At 40.3% G+C, this 20903-nt stretch overlaps 2 protein-coding genes across 8 annotated transcripts in view; one reads left to right on the top strand and one right to left on the bottom strand.

Moving 5' to 3' along the window:
• CCDC175 (coiled-coil domain containing 175) overlaps positions 1-13168 on the top strand; it is a 77793-nt gene extending 64625 nt beyond the window's left edge. For 3 of the 5 annotated variants that reach the window (XM_045059984.1, XM_011283246.4, XM_045059985.1), the window contains 5 exons: positions 3367-3469; positions 6688-6731; positions 8037-8199; positions 12393-12525; positions 13047-13168. In XM_045059984.1, the coding sequence (XP_044915919.1) occupies positions 3367-3469; positions 6688-6731; positions 8037-8199; positions 12393-12478 (396 nt within the window). In that variant the 3' untranslated portion in view covers positions 12479-12525; positions 13047-13168. Of the gene's footprint in view, positions 1-3366; positions 3470-5817; positions 5921-6687; positions 6732-8036; positions 8200-10669; positions 12526-13046 lie in introns of those variants that run through there. The other 2 variants (XM_045059983.1, XR_006599657.1) reach the window with 2 other exon arrangements.
• JKAMP (JNK1/MAPK8 associated membrane protein) overlaps positions 12352-20903 on the bottom strand; it is a 30277-nt gene continuing 21725 nt past the window's right edge. For 2 of the 3 annotated variants that reach the window (XM_003987698.6, XM_006932897.5), the window contains exon 7: positions 12352-13730. In XM_003987698.6, coding sequence (XP_003987747.1) covers positions 13512-13730 — 219 coding nt within the window. In that variant the 3' untranslated portion in view covers positions 12352-13511. The remainder of the gene's footprint in view (positions 13731-20903) is intronic. The other variant, XM_045059986.1, reaches the window with a different exon arrangement.

Raw genomic sequence — 20903 nt, 5'->3', positions numbered from 1 at the left:
TTCACTTTGCATGGTGGTTTGACTGGTTGCCGAGACCTGTAATAGTTATGGGAGAAAAGGAGAGTATAGCTCTTAACACTTTTTAAATGAAGCTTAAAGTACATAGGGGTGCCTGGGTGGCGCAGTCGGTTAGGCGTCCGACTTCAGCCAGGTCACGATCTCGCGGTCCGTGAGTTCGAGCCCTGCGTCAGGCTCTGGGCTGATGGCTCAGAGCCTGGAGCCTGTTTCCGATTCTGTGTCTCCCTCTCTCTCTGCCCCTCCCCCGTTCATGCTCTGTCTCTCTCTGTCCCAAAAATAAATAAACGTTGAAAAAAAAATTTTTTTTTAAATAAATAAAATAAAATAAATAAATAAATAAATAAAGCTTAAAGTACATATAGAAAAGTGCACAAATCATAAGTGAAACACATAATGAGCACCCATGGGTAACCAGCATGCAGATCAAGAAACAAAGCGCTAACAGTATCCAGATATTTTCTGTGTCCCTTCCTGTCACTGGCCTCCCCACATGGGTAACACTATACTGGCTTCTAATACCAAAGGTTAGTTTTGTCTGTTTCTGAACATTATATGTATAGAATGATACAGTATGCACTCTTGCTCAATACTATTTGTAAGGTTCATCTTTATTATTGAGTGTAGTATGGTTTGTTCATCCCTAATGATGTATAGTATTCAAGTATATGACTGTACTACAGTTATATACTTTGTGGATGGGGGGGGTGAGAGAGTTTCTAATTGGGCCTATTAGAAATAGTGTTGCCATGAATATTCTAGTACATGTATTTCGGGGGAACATACGTGCATATTCCTGTGGGGTATACCCCTCAAGTGGAATCTCAAGGCCATAGGGATGTGGACTGTCCATTCTAGTGCACAGTGCCATCTCTCAAGAAGTTGAAGTAATTGCAACTCCCAGCGGGGCCTGTGAGAACACCACTGGTTCTACATTCTCACCAAACCTTGGTTTTTTTTTTCCATTTAACTATTCTGGGAGGGTGTAGTGGTGTCCCATTGTGGTTTTAATTTGCATTTTCCTGATGGTTAATGAAGCATCTATTTATATGTTGTTGGCCATGCATATACCTCTTTGTGAAGTGCCTGTTCAAGTTTTTTACCCATTTAAAACATTAGGTGGTCTGTCTGTCTTGTATCGATTGTATCATTTTTTTCCAGTAAACTACATTGACCTCAAGGTGAGGATCTGTATCAGTGGGTCCCAAGGGTTTTGCACAGTGCCACGGGAGGGGGATTCAGTCCCATTTGATGCTCACAGTAACCTTTAAGGTGGATAAGATATTATGTTCCTTTTATACATGAGGAAACTGAGGTTCTATATTTTTTTTAATAACTCTTCATAGCTAGAGAAATCAATTTTTTTCAACGTTTTATTTTATTTTTGAGACAGAGAGAGACAGAGCATGAACGGGGGAGGGGCAGAGAGAGAGGGAGACACAGAATCGGAAACAGGCTCCAGGCTCTGAGCCATCAGCCCAGAGCCCGACGCGGGGCTCGAACTCCCGGACCGCAAGATCGTGACCTGGCTGAAGTCGAACGCTTAACCGACTGCGCCACCCAGGCGCCCCCATAGCTAGAGAAATCAAAACCATCCCACAGCAATAAGACACTAAGGGAAACATTCCTTTACCTCTCTGGGTAATTTTTTCCATCATTTAAATCACAGCAGTTATCTACCAGTATGAGGACCAGTGTTTTTTGGCAGAATTAAAGTGGCATAAGAGGTACTAATGCACTTTGGAAAGGTAAATGTGCTCCAGAGCCCTGGCACCATCATCAGTAACCTGCACGCATGCAATACATGTTCATTCTTCTCGCCCTCGAAACAATCTCATAAGGCATTTCGTCTACCCATGGAAATATTCCACAAGACTGTCTTCCTATCAAGATGACATAGATTATTTACTAAAATACCTGGAATTGTTTTTGCTACGTTAGTAATGGGTAAGCAAATGGATGACTATGTGAAAACACTGATTCTAAAAATTCTCTTTAATCTATTGACCGTCTACGAGGCCCCGAATGACCCTGTGCTGTTCTCGTATTCACTCACCACTCTCCGTCTTGCTGATTACATCCCTACTCTCAGCAAATGTTTTAAGCCCCCACTGAATCCCTGGCCTTGGGGAAGGCACAATGAATACAGAGATGAAAAAGACACTGCCCCAAGTCCTTAGGAAGCTCATAGTCTAGCTGAGGAAGTCGCAAATAAATAGATAGTTACAATTCAGTGTGTTAAAACATTTGAGAGTCGGGGCGCCTGGGTGGCGCAGTCGGTTAAGCGTCCGACTTCAGCCAGGTCACGATCTCGCGGTCCGTGAGTTCGAGCCCCGCGTCGGGCTCTGGGCTGATGGCTCGGAGCCTGGAGCCTGTTTCCGATTCTGTGTCTCCCTCTCTCTCTGCCCCTCCCCCATTCATGCTCTGTCTCTCTCTGTCCCAAAAATAAATAAAAACGTTGGAAAAAAAAAAAAAAACATTTGAGAGTTACGGGAAACCAGCTGAACTAGGCAAGTCTACAAACAGTGATTCACGTTCAACGAGGGGCAGGAATGATGACTTGGACTTGACTTACAGGGTTTTCATTTTGATTTACTACAAAAGCTTCCAACAAGCCACACAGACTGGGACAAGATCAAGGCTGCATGATTAGACCCTACAACAGGCTTATAAACAGTTCCGCATCTACACCTTCTATAGTACTGGATGCCATTTTCTAGATTCTTTTTATCAGTAGTTTCTAGCATTTGACTGTTTCTCTCTTAAAACTGGGTGAGTGCCAAATTTATATCCAAAGCCCGTGCTTTCAGAGTTCCCAGAGACTTTAGAGTTTAGCATTCCTGAGCATTGGGTGGTCAGAACAGAAAGTGATGATTTTAATACCCAAGCCACTACTGCCTCCATTACCAACCCAGTGAAACCTCTGAATGGAGTGAACAAATCTGTGGGTTCTCCAGTCTCGATAAGTCCTTTCTCTGAGGTCCTACACCAAACTCCTCCGGTCTGGCAGCATGGCTGCCTTGGCACATTTACTGCACGCACATTTTGCGTACAGAGCAATATTTTGTTTGTGGACATGATGCATTTGGGCAGAATATCTTTTAATTTCTTCTTGCGGCAAATTATATTCTGAATGCAGTGTGTTTTGGGGTGCTTAAATGTTGACTGGAAGCCAGACCCCTTATCTCCTTCACCAGAATGTAAGCTTAACAAGAGTTCTGCTCTGTTACCCTTGTACTGAGAATAGTCAGTGGCACAGAGGATGATCAATAAATGTTTGCCGAATGACTCATGGATAATTAATCTACAGTATCTAAACTGCTTAAAACAGTCACATGCTTTTAATTCCAGTATATTGCATATATGAAGAACAACATAGAGCTATACAAAAAAAGAGAAGAAGACCTCAAGTGCACATCAGGTGACCTGTGTTGGCAACTGACAGCTCATCAGAGTAAGTAATGTGTCATGGGTGATCTTTATATATAAAGAATAACTGTTTTGTTTTATTAAACATTTTTTTTGGTGTTTATTTATTCTTGAGAGAGAGAGTATGAACTGGGGAGGGGCAGAGAGAGAGGGAGACACAGAATCTGAAGCAGGCTCCAGGCTCTAAGCTGTCACTATAGAGCCTGACACGGGGCTCGAACTCACAGACCACGGGATCATGACCTGAGCCAAAGTCGGACGCTTAACCAACTGAGCCACCCAGGTGGTGCCCCAATGTTTTGTTTTATTTAAATAAATTGTACTGATTTGCATCCAATAAAATGCACCCATGTTCAATGAGTTTTGACAAATGTACATGCCACTCTAACCACTGCCACCCCAAGTAAGATAGAGAACATTTTTGTTTCCCTGGTGACCCTTGGTGGCTACTTTCCCGCCTATCTCCGGCTCCTGGAACCCACTGATCTGCATTCCGTCACTAAGGATTAGATACAAATGGAATGACGGAGTATGCACACTTTCGTACCGCATGTCTTTCACTCAGCTAGCTTTTTTTTTCTTTTTTTTTTTTTAGATCATTCATGTTGTTTCATGTCTCATTGCTTTGTTCCGTTTTATAGCTGTTTAAGTATTCCATTATGAAGATCTACCATGTTTTGTTTGTCCATTCACCAGCTGAAGGACATTTGGATTTTTTCCAGGTTTTGGTTACTCTTTGTTTACACTTGTTTTTGTGAATATTTGTTTTCATTTCTCTCGGGTAAATACCGAGGGGTGGAATTGCTGGGTTGTATAGTTAGTGTATGTTTAACTTGGCAGTAAGAAACTGCCAAAATAGTTTGCCAAAGTGGTTGTACAAATTTATCATTCCGCTAGCAATGGGATACTCCCCATCCTCACCAACATTCAGAATTGTCAAAACACTTACAATTGTTGGGTCGCTTGGGTGGCTCAGTCGGTTAAGCATCCGAGTTCGGCGTAGGTCATGATCTCGTGGTTTGTGGGTTTGAACCCCACATCGGGCTCTGTGCTGACAGCTCAGAGCCTGGAGTCTGCTTCGGGTTCTGTGCCTCCTTCTCTCTCTCTCTCTCTGCCCCTCCCCTGCTCACGTTCTGTCTCTCTCTCTCTCTCAAAAGTGAACCAACTTAAAAAAAAATTAAAAGGAACACTTAAAATTGTTAACATTTAAGCCATTTTTAATAGGTATATAATGGTATTTCATCGTGATTTTTATTTGTATTTCTCCGATGACTGATGTTGTTATTTTTTCATGTGCTTTTTGGCCACTTGTACATCATCCTTTGTGAAGTGCCTTGAACCAATTATCCATTGCAGCATAACAAATATTACAAATCATTTACTTTGCTCCCAAATTGGCAATTTGGCCAGAGTCTGGTAGAGACCACTCATGTCTGCTCTGCATGACATTAGCTGGAGCAACTTGATGTCTGGGGTTAATTTGGCTGCTGGGGACTGGAGGCATCTGAAGAGCCACCCACTCACTCAGTGTGTCTTATGTTGATGCTGGCTCTCTGCTGGACTCTCCATGTAGTTGCTTGGCCTGCTATGTTCCAAAAGCTAGCATCCCAAGTACAAGGGGAGGGGACACAGATGCCACCACTAATGGGAGGCGTTGTCAGCATCACATTTTGGGAAGCACATGTGGGATGGAATATATTGTGGGGCCATCTCTGGAAAATGCAGTCTGCCATTTGTCCAAATCTTTTGCTCATTGCTTTGTGTTGTTTGTGTTGTTATGTTGAAATCTTTGTGTATTCTGGAAATGAGTCCTTTTCCAGTATGAGGCTTGAGTTTTCATTTTCTTAATGTTGTCTTGAAAAGAGCAAAAGTCGGGGTGCCTGGGTGGCTCAGTCGGTTAAGTGTCGAGCTTCAGCTCAGTTCATGATCTCTCAGTCCGTGAGTTCGAGCCCCGCATCGGGCTCTTTGCTGACAGCTCGGCGCCTGGAGCCTGCTTCGGGTTCTGTGACTCCTTCTCTCTCTGCCCCTCCGCCTCTCACGCTCTCTCTCTCAAAAATAAACATTAAAAAAAAAAACACAAAAGTCTTTCCTTTGGATAAAGTCTGCTTTATTTATTTCATCTTTTAAGGTTAGTACTTTCTGTGTACTAAGACATTTTTGCCTAAGTCAAGTTCTCAAAGATTTTCTCCAGTATTTTCTTTACAGGCTTTTAGTTTTCACTGTTATGTCTACATCTCCAGTTCATTTCAAGTTCATGTTTACACGTGGGGTAAGAGTTGAATTTCATTGTTTTCTCTTCTGTATATCCAGTTGTTCTAGCACCATTGTTGGAAAGACTGTCTTTTTAGCATTGTACTACTCCAACTTTTTCAGATATCCATTTGATGCATCTGTTCCTTCTCAATATCTAACTTCACACCGATACCACCCTGTCCTGATTACTGTAGTTTCATATTCAGCCTGGAAATTGGGTACTGTAAGTTCTCCACACTTGTGCTTCACTCTTAGAACTATTCTGGCTATTTTATGTCTTTTGATTTCCATATAAGTTTTAGAATCAGCTTATTAATCTATAATTACACATACCTGTCGGGATCTTAATTGGGTTTGCACTGACTCTGTAAACCAATTTGGAGAGAATTGACATATTAACAAAATTAAGTCTTTCAATCCAAGAACACCGTATATATCTTCATTTGTTTAGAACTTATTTTTCTCTGCAGGATTTTGCAGCTTTCAGGTGTTGTAATAGGGGTCCTCAAGACCATCCTTAGGCTCAGTGATTAGCTAGGATCCACCAGGCTCAAGTTGTTATGGTTATTGCCCATTACAGTGAAGGATACAGAGTAAAATCAGCAAAGGGAAAAGGCACATGGGGCAAAGTGTACAGGAAATCAGGTGCAAAATGGCAGGTGTTCTCACCCGGTGTAGTCGCACAGGTGCATTTAACTTCCCCAGTAATGATGTGTGCAGCACTTGCAGGGCAGCGCCAAGCGGGGGCGCTCTGACCTGGGCATTCAAGGTATGGATTGGAGGTGGTTGGTCACGAAGGATAGGAAAACAAATATATTTCATATATTTTTCTCCTTGCTGATAGTAGGAGGGCAAGTCTGGTCCAGTTTTTCTGTCATTTTGGAAGTAGAAATTTTTAGATAAACATAATTTTTGGAAAACAAATAGCATTACTTTTATAAAAATCTTCACATTTCCATAACCTTTGAATTTTGAAAATTTTTATTTTAGGGAAGTATTTGGATTTGTGGGCTGAATTTCAGACTACAGTTAAGGTGAGCTTTTTTGTGTTGTCTCCATAAATATTATATTTCTAAAAATGTTCACTTACCTAATAAGTGTGTGTGTGTGTGTGTGTGTGTGTGTGTGTGTGTGTGTGTAGGAAGTCAGGATTGAAAGGGAGTGACAATGACCATCATCTTAAAATGTTGTTAAAAAAACAAAATTCATGAGTAAATTTTAAGTATCATATTAGCTTTATTCAATGATTCATGAATCGAGCAGCATCCAAGCTAGCAGATAAAAAAGGTGCTCTGAGGAGCTATACAAAACAGAGGACTTTTATAGGCAGAAGGGAGCAGGAACAGGGAAGTTATACTAAGCAAAAAAAGCAGACTGGTTATTGGAGGATCACTTGCCTTTAGCTGATGGCAGGCATCTATCAGGCAGATGACCTAACTAGTGCTGATCAGGTGATTAGATGATTCCTGAATGACCAGTGTAAGATTCCATTTCCCAGAGAGCCAAAACTGTAATTAAATTAATTTTCACGTTGGTGATCTGAGGCTCAGCATAAGTGACTCCATTTGGGACCGTTGTCTTATTTTTAGCGGGGCCCAATGTCACTATGAAATCGTAATCCTTTGGGAAATTGTCTTCCTACTCTACCAGGAGTAGGTTAAAGGGAATGACTCCCCCACCCCCTAGCCAGAAACACAAATTGAACACACACTATTTGAGGCCACAGTTGTCACGTCTGAAGTTCATCTGCCCTCCGTGTGTTACCAAGCCCTGCGGCTTCTCCATGCCCCCCCTCCCGCCCCCAGCACTATAAAAGCAGGCAGGATGGAGTTTAAATCCTGCTTTGCCACTTTCTAAGTATTTCAGGTTTACATATGATCCTGGCTTAGCTTTTAACCTTTTTCAGATGAAGCTACTGAGGCTCAGAGAGTTGAAGTAACTTGCTCAACACGAAACAGTTCATGAACTTATGGGGCTTTAAAACTCAGATCCAGCCTGATTCTAAAGCTCGTAAGCTGTAAGCCATGCAGAAGATGGTCTGCAATTCTGTGCTGCTTTGAAGGTGAGCTGGCTTTTTATCCCGCCGCCACCACCATCACCACTGCCATCCTACCCAGTTAAAAGTTGGACCTCAGTGAGCATGTCTTTCGTCTCCTTTGCTAATCCATTTTTCCCCTGAGATCTTTGACAGGACTTTGTGAATGTGCTGTGTATACTTATTTTGCAAGAGTAATACCAACTTTGCATATATATTTTTGTCTTGGACACGATTCACTCAACGTTTTTATTTCTTTTGTTGGAATTTATATTTACACACCGCAAAACATTATTTTTTAAAGGAACTGGTAAACAGTGGTGGTGAGACTTTGCAAGGAATAAAAAAGCTAACAGAGAGGCTGCAGGAAAGGGATGAAAACATTGAGCGTATCAGCATTTGGCTACAAGGGAATCTTGAAGAGCTGCGTTTTCTTATGGAACAGGAATTGAAAACGGACCTCCATAGTAAGTAACATCTCAAAAGCTCTGGGTAACAAAGAACCTCTTGTTATTTTACTGTGGCTGGTAACATCAAAGAAAGCATTTAAAACAAAAAGCTAACCAAAGAACGTAGTTATCTCTGATAGTCCATCCTCAGTTAATATCACATTCACCTAAACATGGCTTCTCATTTGTGGGGTTGGATGTGGTCCATCAGCAGTGTGAGACAAATCCCTTCCACCTATGTGAATTTTCTAAATAACTGAGTATTTCTTTCTGGTTTTTTAAAACTCTTATTTTCAAGGTCTTTTTAAAAAAACCCTTTTACACACTTTCTTATCTTCGTAAGCAGAGGATATGAAACATCGCTTTACCTTTTCTTCCTGAGTTGAGTTTAGTATTAAAAACGGCAACTACTGCCTTCTCTGAAAATCAGTGATAGTGATGCCTTCTGGGGCTCCTGAGATGTAACACATTCTACATAACATGATTGTGTCACGAGCGAGCAGTCCAGTCTCTCCAGGGGATTATCAACTTCATTCTCAATTTTTACTCTAATGTCACGTTAGACGTGAGGGCCACAGAACTCTGTGCAGATTCTGGCTGGTGTAGGAGATGGAGGTCAGTCCTTGCACAGGGACAGCCCTGAGATCCCCGGCGTGGAATCCCTTGGGAAGACGGGATGATGGAGGTACAAAGGGCCGGGAGAAGGAAGGAGAATAGAGTGTAGAGGAGAAATGGAGTGGTGAAATGAGAATGTCATCTAGCAAATGCACGGATTAGAGGTGTCATTTTATTTAAAAAAAATTTTTTTAATGTTTGTTTTTGAGAGAAAGAGCGAGCGCACAAGCAGGGGAGGGGCAGACAGAAAGGGAGACACAGAATCCTTAGCAGGCTCCAGGCTCTGAGCTGTCAGCACAGAGCCCCATGCAGGGCTCGAACTCATGAACTGTGAGATCATGACCTGAGCTGAAGCCAGACGCTTGACTGACTGAGCCCCCCCCCCCCCCCAGGTGCCCCTAGAGGTGTCATTTTAAAGAAGGTCATTAGCTAAGCAATTTTAAAGGTGGGTTGTAGAAAATGAAATAAGATAGAAAGTGATGGGATTAAAGACATTCCAATATTTGGTAAAAACCAATGTTCTCAGGGCACTGCTTGACCAGAGAAATAATGTTTTAGTGACCACTGAAGACTTTTGTGGGTAAACTTTATCAGCCAAAAAGCTGTTTTTGCGGTCCTGCTTCAGCCTGGTGATACTTATTATGTATCAGTGCATATTGGGTTGCTGATGGGCCCTGGTCACTTTGTAAAATTTTCTTTGGGAAGTTAGGACATCCCCAGCAACTATATATCAAGCAGAATTTTTTTTTTTAACATTTATTTATTTTTGAGACAGAGAGAGACAGAGCATGAATGGGGGAGGGGCAGAGAGAGAAGGAGACACAGAATCGGAAGCAGGCTCCAGGCTCTGAGCCATCAGTCCAGAGCCTGACGCGGGGCTCGAACTCACAGACCGCGAGATCGTGACCTGGCTGAAGTCGGACGCTTAACCGACTGCGCCACCCAGGCGCCCCTCAAGCAGAATTTTAAAAGTGAAATCACCTCAAAGCATCAATTGCACTATTTTCACATGAATGAGTCTCCCATCTTTGTCTGAAACCTGATGGGATCTTTCATGTTGGAGCAAATGTAAATAGATTAGATTGAAAAGCTAAGCCCACTGAGTAATACCATACTCTCTTTTTCACATATTTTGTGGACTGTCTCATTGATAACTATATGGAAAGGAGAATATTACAGTGTGAAAATAAAGGAAGACCAGCTAAATGGAAATAAGCTGAGGCATAAAACTTGGTATAGCAAGAGAATGAGTCGCCATCCTTTGCTTTTTGCAGAGATCCAAAGGCAGGGGAATGGGAAAGGTGTAATGTGAAAAAACAGGGAAGGTGTCTGATGTGCTCCGATTGGAGCTTGTTAGCATGGGGAAGCTGGGAGCAGCTTAGGAGGAACATGGTATGTCATTAATTAGTAAGCGTATCTGGCTTTCTCTGGTTGTTCCAAGGTTAAAAGGGTCAAAAGTAGGGAAGTTAGTGGTCAGTGCTAATGTTATGACATTCTGGGCCAGTTGCAGAGTGTGTGGGTCAGAGAACTCCTCAGGCTCTGGTCTTCTCACTTCTGCTATCGTGGGAGAATCGGTTATTCTACAAATGTATGTAAAATCCGTTGTCATAGGGGTTTCCCAGGTGAAGCGTAAGAACTGTGAGAGAAATCTAACAGGGAATGAGACTTTGACCCAGTTAAGGAATCAGGGGGAGGAGTGGGGGGGAGGAGAGGTCTCTGAAATGGAGCTGACATTGAATGTTTCTGGTTTCCCTAACTCCACTTATCTCTGCTCCTAGAAGAGCATCAGCACGATGTGGGCTTTGAAGGTAGGCGGACCTGGGCTCAGATCTCAGCCCTGCTTCCTATGTGTTATTTAACCTCTACTCCCTAGGTTCCCTGATTGTAAAATATGGATAGTTAACAGGAAGTTACAAAGCATCGGACCCAAATTAGGCACTCATCAGATCTCTTGAAATCTATGGCCCTCCTAAGGAAGTAAGTCAGCTTTGACCCCTTGGATTAATCATCTCTGAGCCACCTGTAATCTGGCTTTTGGATTTTCCCTTTTGAATGGCTTCTCTCAAGCGATGGGGCTTGTAGAGAAGCCCTTGATCTCTTCCAGCTCAACAGTGCTCTCCTGTTCTCTTCTGGACATAATCTGTCACTGTAGTAGCCCTCCAGGGCCTGGCCCTCTCCTTCAGAACACTGCACTAGCTTCAGTAACAGATGGGGGCACCTCTGAGCCTGGCACTAGAGCAAATGCTGCAGTTACTGAGTTGAATAAGACCCAGTTCTTGAGCCTCAAAGTATGTACATCGTCAGAGCAAACAAGCAAAGAGCTGATTAGAATACAAGGGATTCCTTCTAGTGAGTGGCTATGAGAGGGTAAAGGAGACACCTCTAAGCCTTTTTTTAGGTGTTGGGAATACAGAAGGATGTCTTCCTGAAAGGGCAGTAGACCTGCCCTGGGCCAAGGACCTCGGTAGTCTGGCTGAGTAGACATCTACCGGGGGGTACCGGTTGGCACAGGTGGAGGAACGGCTTGTTAGAACTTGAAATGCCAGAATTCATCTTGAAAACTAAGATTACCTTTTATTTGGAAGAAGGACTGTTAAGGCAAAAAGTAAACAAGTTCTTAGTGTGTATTCCTAAATCAAATAGTAACCGAGTACAGATTATTTTTTAAAAAGTATTAAAGTTACAGATATTTATATTAACTAAATATCTTCATTTGGTATGTGTAGTACAGAAGACTTTTAGACCGAGGGATATTTTAAAAGAAAGAGCAAATTTGTATATGCTGTCAGCCAAGTCTTGCAACCCAATAGTTTTAGACAAATATATAACATGTAATTGTTAAATTTATCAATTGACCCAAATTAGTAAAAATATTTTGACCTTTACCTATCCAGCACTGGTTAGGAAAATAATTACCACGCACTATTAGCAGTGAGGGTTATGATTGCCTATGAGTACCTAAGTAAAAACTGAACAAACCTGAGCTAGGACAAGGGCAATTCGTTTTTGTTGTTGTTGTTGTTTTTTTAAATGTTTGAGAAAGAATCCCAAGCAGACTCCGCACTGTCAGTGCAGAGCCTGACGTGGGGCTTGAACTCACAAACCATGAGATCATGACCTGAACCAAAATCCAGACTATGATGTGTAACTGATGGAGTAACCTAGGTGCCCATTTTTTATATTTTTAATGACCATGTTTCAACAGATTATTTACTAACATTAACAACCACAGTTGCTATGAATTGTTCTGATCTTGTTCTTAAATATATATCTGCATTTTTAATTTGCTTTAAGTATTCCTGAAATTCTTTGCATTTGAGGAATGTAATAATTACATGATTTTTCCTTTTGCATACACATCTTTCTGCTAGACTAGGAAATCAAAGGAGATAATTGTTAAAATGGTTCCAAATGTAACGGGACACATATGGTACTCGTAAGCAGATAATGACTCCCCAGGCTCCACGCCACCCCCAAGTCCCAGATTATACAGTCATCTGAGGATTCTTTGGGAAATTTAGAATTTTAATGGACACTAATAACCACCCAAACTTGTATGAGATACATAAAATTCTTATTTATTTTTATTCCTACAGAAAAGAAGAAACACGTTCATATCAAAAAAGTCCACCCCCCCGTGGTTGAATGTACCATGAAAAACGCATTAGCAGAGAAAAAATAACATAATAACTTCAAAGATACAACTGCTGTGAATTCAAAAGGCACAAAGTGAGTGTACTTTCTTTCAGATTTTGCAATGGTCAGTGAAAGTTTTAAGTTTAACAAGCCTGCATAATCCCCACTAAATAGCAGAATTGGTAAATAATCTGACCATGTTTATCCATTTGTGTTGTTTAGAAGGTTATCAGGTTAAGTGCTAAACCTTATTTTGAAGGCTTCAGAGCATGAAATTCACAGCACACCTATCAACAACCACAGGAAAGCTATGTATTGTATATATTCTGTATTTTGTTAAATCTAAGAAGGCATCAATTCTGAGATGCATCCTAATTCAGAGATGTCACATGTGAAAAAGTTTCAGGAGCAATAAAATATGGCCCTGGTATACAGCCTTTAAAAAGGAGACCTAAGAAGGAGGGACTATGTGAATACATGTATTTATTCATTTGGGAAAGGAATACTCTTACTAAATAGTTTGAATTATTTCCACAATTCGTGTGGCAAAATACAATTAAATGTCAGAACATCTGAGATTTTTTTTGTAAACATTTTATTGTTTTTCTTAACAGAAACAACCAGAAGATGTTTTCAACCAAACCACCTATAAACAAAAAACCTGTTATACAAATTATGCTCTAGTTTTATAATCAAAATACTGTATTGGTAAAAATAAATAACAACAAACAACGTACTTCATTTCCATGATTGCTAGCAGACCACCAAGGTATGTTTGTCCTTATAATTACACTTGAAAAACAAATACATGCAAAATTAGGTCAATGCTAAAGATTTCAGCTTATTCCAGAAACATGGTTTTGCTCTAAAGAATAACAATATTGTTACAGGAGGCAAGTGCTTCCCAACAAGCCTGTAGTGTCCCAGTGTGCTATAGCATATCTACTATATTTTTCCAAGTCTAACCATAAAGGCTGTTAACAAACCAACCCCATCTTATTTCCATGTACAACAGAAGGGCATTAATACATTTTATATTTTTTACAAGGAACACTTTTTAGGTTTTTTGGCTCTTACATTCAGTGTCCATTGGCTCCTTCGGACAGTATCCGTGAAGGTTCGGTAAATTTTGCAGTGAACAAGTAAAAAAGAGCTGGGGTGGGTACCAAAGCCAAAAGGGGTAAATCTTGCTCGAGTTTATCCACTCTGGAAATGGATATTATTCCATAGGCATGAAGTAACCAGTGGCTGAAGAGAACAATAAGTCTTTTCTTTCTCACCAGAAGATCATAGCAATTCTATATAATGTTATAAAAGAGAGAAAACAAATACAGATTATCAGGCTAAATAAACTAGATAATTTATTAATTATAATTTAAAATGTATTATTTGTTGGGAAGATGGCGGAACAGGAGGATCCTGAGCTTACCTCATCCCATGGATACACTGAGGTAACAGACACAACGGTGCAACTAACTCTGAAAATGACCCAAAGGCTGGCAGAAGATTTTCCACAGTTAACTGTAGAGAGGAGGCCACATCAACAAGGGTAAGAAGGGAGAGACTAACCATAAAGAGGAGGGACACCACAAGTCAAAGTTTCAGACCTCACACCAGGAACCCTAGGCACGGGGGTCCAGCACTGGGAGGACGAGTCCCCATCACGTTAGGCTTTGAAAAACAGTGGGCCTTCACTTTGCGAGTTTTTATAATTGGTGGCGCTTAGCTCCAAGAGCCCCAGAAGACAACAGAGAAACTGAGTCCCAGCCATTAAAGAGCCGGCCTAACCTGGCAGAGATACAGCATGGAAGCAACAGTTTGAAAAGCACCAGAGGTATCTGTGAAGGAGATTTACTAATCTCAGAATGTACAATAGAAGTGCAGGGATCTTTAGGAAACTTCTCCAAGAACAAAAGAGCTGGCAAATGCCATTTCTCCCCACTCCTACCCAGACACTTGCAGGAACCAGCAGAAGACTCTCCACCTGTCTTGCTAGCACCATGTCCCAACATACCCTGTGAGCAACCCCAGAGTGGCTCCTGCCCTGGGGAGAAGGGAAGATAATCACACACACGAGTGTGCCTGCAGTCCAAATAGCCGAGCCTTATAACCAAATGTACAGAGGAAGGACCCTGCTGATCCATGCTAATGTAGCCTCAACAGACAGATTGGGAACAAGCCTCTGGTGGGACTGCCAGCCCCACCAACCAATGAAAACCTCTCAGAAGACAAGGCAGGGAGAACGCCCTGGAGACAGGTGCAACTGCAGCCCCAAAAGACAGAATGGGGTCAGGCATCTGGTCTGACCGCTAGGACTGCCACACTGCAGGTTCTCAGCGGCCCCGGACTGGCACTTTAAAAGCACACCCACCAAACCCTGCCTGGTGTGCCCCAAGCAGATGAAGTGGGGCCACTGCTGCTGACTGAAGGCAAACGCAGCTCGGCCACAACGGTAGGACATATGTACCCACACAGGAGACACCCCTGAAGTGCCTGGTTCTGGTGACCAGGGTGCCATAGGGCACTACAGGACCTCTCCTTCAGAAGACCACGGCTTTCAAGATCAGGAGATACAGTGGACTAGCATCTAATACATGGAGGAAAAAAAATACACAAATGAGGAGACAGAGGAATACATCCCAAATGAAACAGAGATAATATGCATGATGAACAACTCAAAGTAATACTCAGTGGACTTGAGAAAAGAGATCTCAGAGTCAGAGATGAAGAACTCAACCGGGATGAACAATACACAAGAGGGAATCAATAATTTAGAGGAGGCAGAAGAAGGATCCATGATTTGGAAGATGTATATAATGGAAAGCAGCCAAGCTGAAGAGCAACCAGGAAAAGATACACTAAAAAACAAGAATAGGTTAAGGGAACTCAATGATACCATCAAGCATAATAGTCACATTATAGGGATCCCAGAAGGAGAAGAGAGAGAAAAGGGGCAGAAAATTTGAAATATTAGCTGAAAACTTCCCTAATCTGGGGAAACAGACAACCTAAGGAGGTCCACACCAAGACACATAGTAATTAAAATGGCAAAAGTAGTGACAGAGATTTTTACAAGAAGAGAAAGGAACGCAGGTACATATTTAAAAAACAACCCCATAAGCCTATGAGCTGATTTTTCAGCAAAAACTCTGAAGGACTGAAGGGAATGGCATAATATATTCAAAGTGCTGAAAGGAAAAAAAAAACAAAAACAAGAATACTTAGCAAAGTTACCATTCAGAATAGGAGGAGAGATAAAGGAGTGCATCACTGCTAAACCAGCCTTACAAGAAATATTCAGGGGAATTCTTTGAGTGGAAAGAAAAGGCCATAATCAGAAGAAAATTAGGAAAGGAAAAAAATGTCACAGATAAATGCAAAAATATAATAAAAGATTAATCACATATAAAACCAGTATGGAAATTAAAGCACAAAAGCAGTAAAATCAATTGTATCTATAAGAATCAGTCAAGGGATTCATAAAAGGATGTAAAGTATGATTATATACATAAAAGGGAGGGGGAGGGGAGTAAAAATTTAGTGCACAACTTAATATAGACTGCTATACACATAAGGAGTTATATATGGACATAACAGTAACCACAAATCAAAAACCTACAATAGATAAATAGGACTCTAAGCATAACAGTAAAGCCATCAAACCACAAGGGCAGAGAAAGAAAAGGAGCAGAAAACTAGAAAGCACTGAAAGTAAGAAAATGGCAATAATCACTTTGAGTATAAATGGGACTAAATACTACAGTCAAAAGACACAGGGTCCTGAGTGGATAAAAAACAAAAACCTAAGTGCTGCCTTTAACAGACTTACTTCAGACTTAAAGATAGATGCAGACTGAAAGTGAAGGGATGGAAAAAAAAAGTATGCAAATAGGGAAAAGAAAGCTGGAATAGCAATACTTATACCGGACAAAACAGACTTTAAAACAAAGTCTGTACCAAGAGACAAGAAAAGGACACTACATAATAATAGAGAGAACAATCCAACAAGAGGATATAACAATTATAAATATCTATGCAGCCAACATGGAAGCACCTAAACACATAAAGCAACTATTAACAGACACAAAGGTGACAGTAATCCACTAATAGTTAATTTCAACACTATACTTACATCAATGGATACATCGTCATTCAGACAGAAATCAGTAAGACCAGTGGCTTTTCATGACACATAAAACCAGATGGACCTACAGATATATTCAGAATATTCCTTCCAAAAACAATGGATTCCAAATTCTTTTCAAGTGCACACGGGACCTTCTCCAGAATGGATCACATGTCAGACTATAAAACAAGTCTCAATAAACTTAAAAAGATTAAAATCCTATCATGCATCTCTTCTAACCACAAAGGTATGAAACTAGAAATCAATCACAAGAAAAAAAATGTAGAAACACAAACACATGGAGGCTAAATAACATGCTACTAACAATGAATGGGTCAACCAAGACATCAAAGAGGAAATTAAAAAAATACATGAGACAAATGAAAACCACAATGGTTCAATATGTTTCACTCATATGTGGATCCTGAGAAATTTAACAGAAGACCACGGAGGAGGGGAAGGAGGGAAAAAAAGTTACAGAGAGGGAGGGAGGCAAACCATAAGAGACTCTTAAATACTGAGAACAAACTGAGGGTTGATGGGGGAAGGAGGGAGAGGGGAAAGTGGGTGATGGGCATTGAGGAGGGCACCTGTTGGGATGGGCATTGGGTGTTTTATGGAAAACAATTTGACAATAAATTGTATTTAATAATGTAAATAAGTAAAAAAAAAAAACCACAATGGTTCAAATCTTTGGGACATGGCAAAAGTTGTTCTAAGAGTGAACATTATAGCAACAGAAGGCTACCTCAAGAAGCAGGAAAAGTTTCAAATAACCTTACTCCTAAACAAGCTACAAAAAGCCCATAGCCAGTAGAAGGAAGAAAATAATAAAGACTAGAGCAGAAGTAAATAAAAGAGAGTTAAAAAAAACAACAACAACAGATCAGTGAAACCATGAGCTGGTTCTTTGAAGATCAACAAAATCGGTAAGCCAGATTCATCAAGAAAAGAGAGGTCTGAAATAAAACTAGAAAAGGAGGAGAAATAACTGATGCCACAGAAATACAAAGGATTAAAAAAGATTATGAAAAATTATACACCAATAAATTGGACACCCTTGAAGAAATGGATACATTCCTAGAAACATACCAGGTAACTGAATCAGGAAACTACTATCAATGAAATGGAATCAGTAATTGAAACACTCTCAACAAACTAAAGTCCAGGACCACATGGCATTACAGGCGAATTCTACCAAACATTAAAAGAAAAGTTAAGGGGTTGCCTGGGTGGCTCAGTTGATTAAGTGTCTGATTCAACTTCAGGTCAGGTCATATCTCAGGGCTGAGATCGAGCCCCACATCAGGCTCCGCGCTAAACATAGAACCTGCTGGGGATTCTCTGTCCCCCTTTCTCTCCCTGCCCCCACACTTGCGCTCTCAAATAAATAAATAAATAAATAAATAAATAAATCAAACAAACAAACTAAAGAAGAGTTAATACCCATTCTTCTCAAACTATTCCAAAAAATAGGAAGGGAAGCTTCTCAATTTATTCTGTGAGGCCAGCACTCTAATACCACAACCAGAGAAAGATACCACAAAAAGAGAAAACTACAGATATGTTACACATCTACATATTATAATTACTCAAGAATTATCTCTGATGAACACAGACGCAAAAATCCTCAACAAAATACTGGTAAACCAAATGGGACAATATACTAAAAAAAATTATTCTCTACAACCAAGTGGATTTTATTCCAAGTTCAATATTTGCAAATCAATCAATATGCGATATCACATTAATGAGAGAAGACATCAAAACCATAGGATCAGCTCAACAGATGCAAAACAGCATTATCTGTCAAAGTACAACATCCATTTGTGATAAAACTCTCCACAAAATAGGTCTAGAGAGAACATACCTCAACATAGTGAAAGCCAAATATGAAAACCCCACAGCTTAAATCTTACTAAATGGTAAAAAACAAAGCTTTTTCCTCTAAGATCCAGAACAAGATAAGGATGTTCACTCTCACCACTTTTATTCAACATACTACCAGAAGTCCAAGCTACAGCAATCACATAAGAAAAAATAAAAGGCATCCAAATTGATAAGAAGTAAAACTTACATGATTTGCAGATGACATACAGTATAACCTTGGATTGTAACTTGTTCTGCGAGTGTTCCACAAGATGAGCAAACAGTTGCAATAAATTTGGACTTGATAAACAATCGATGTCTTGCAATACGAGTAGTAAGTGACAGTGAATGTCACATGATCACAACTGAGCCAATGGTTCTGGAAATTCACTTTGATATACAAGTAGTTTGGATTACAAGCATGTTTCTGGAAGGAATTATGCTCACAAACCAAGGTTTTACTGTATTATGTAGAAAACCATAAAGACCCACTGAAAACCTCCTAGAACTGATAAATGCGTTCAGTGAAGTCGCAGGATACAAAAAAATAAACAGAAATCTGTTGCATTTCTATACACTAATAATGAAGTAGGAGAATGAGAAATTAAAAAAACAAACCAAGGAAGTGAAAGACCTGTAGTCTGAAAATTATAAAACACTGATGAAAGAAACTGAGGGTGACACAAACAAATGGAAAAGAAATTCCATGCTCATGGATTAGAAGACCCAATATTGTTAAAATGTTTACAACGCCCAAAGAAATCTACAGATTTAATACAATCCCCATCAAAATAGCAACATTTTTTATAGAACTAGAATAATTGTAAAATTTATATGGAACCAAAAAAACCCTTAAATAGCCAAAGCAATCTTGAGACAGAAAAACAAAGCTGGAGGTATGACAAGCCCAGAGTTCAAGATATACTACAAAGCCACAGTATTCAAAACAGTATTGTACTGACACAGAAGGAGACACACAGATCAGTGGAACAGAATCCCCTGAAATAAACCCCTGCACATATGGTAAAGTAATTTAGGACCATGAAGGTGGGGTCCTAAATGAAGGTGGGGACCACGATGGGGAAAAGATGGTCTCTTCAACAGTGCTGTGAAAACTGTACATCTACATTCAAAAAAATGAAACGGGACCACTGTCTTACCCCATACACAAAAATACACTCAAAATGGATTAAAGACCTAAATGTGAGACTTGAAACCATAAAGTTCCTAGAACAAAATAGGCAGTAATCTGACATTGGCTAAAGAAACATTTTCCTATATATGTCTCCTCAGGCAAGAGAAACAAAGTAAAAACAAAGTATTAGGACTACACCAGAATAAAAAGCTTTTACACAGTGAAGGAAATCATCAACAAAACCAAAAGGAAACCTAATGAAGGGGAGAAGAGATTTGCAAGTGATATATCTGTAAGAAACAATCCGATTAAAAAATGGGCAGAGGACCTGAAGGGTTTTCGAAAAAAATTTACAGATGGACAACAGACACATGCAAAGATGATCAACATCACCGATCATCTGGGAAATGCAAATTAAAACCACCAGGAGAAATCACCTTCTGCCTGCCACAGTGGCTAACATCCAAGACATAAGAAATGACAAATATTGGCAAGGAGGTGGAGAAAAAGGACCCTTGTGTACCACTGGTAGGAACGCCGACTGGTACAGCCACTGTGGAAAATATGGAGGTTCTTCAAAAAATTAAAAATAGAATAACCAAATTCCACTACTGGGTATTTACCCAGAAAACAAAAACACTAATCTGAAAAGATATATATGCACCTCCACGTTTTGTTTTTTAAATTTTTTTCTTAATGTTTATTTTTGACAGAGAGAGCACGAGTGGGGGAGGGGCAGAGAGCGACGGAGACACACAATCTGAAGCAGGCTCCAGGCTCCGAGCTGTCAGCACAGAGCCTGACGCGGAGGCTTGAACTCACGGACTGTGAGATCATGACCTGAGCCGAAGTCAGACGCTCAACTGACTGAACCACCCAGACACCCCATATGAACCTCCACGTTTATTGCAGCATTAATTACAAAGCCAAGATATGGAAAACAACCCAAATGTCCATGGATAAATGAATGGATAAAGGTGTCGTATAGATGAACAATGGAACATTACTTAGTCATAAAAAAGAATGAGATCTTGCCATTTGCAACAACATGGATGGACCTAGGGTATAATGCTAATTGAAGTAAACCACTGAGAGAAAGACAAATACCATACAATTTCACTCATATGTTAAGAAACAAAGGATAAAAAGGGACTGGAAGGAAAAAAAAAAAGACTCAAATACAGAGAACAAACTGGTGGTTACCAGAGGGGAGGTGGGGGAAATAAAGGGGATTAAGAATACACTTATCTTGATGAGCACTGAGTAATGTATAGACTTGTTGAGTAATTATATTGTACACCTGAAACTAACAGAACACTGTATGTTAATACTTCAATAAAA

This window comes from Felis catus, chromosome B3 (assembly GCF_018350175.1).
Source record: "Felis catus isolate Fca126 chromosome B3, F.catus_Fca126_mat1.0, whole genome shotgun sequence".
In the NCBI taxonomy this organism is placed as follows: domain Eukaryota; kingdom Metazoa; phylum Chordata; class Mammalia; order Carnivora; family Felidae; genus Felis; species Felis catus.
This window is presented reverse-complemented; position numbering and strand designations above follow the sequence as displayed.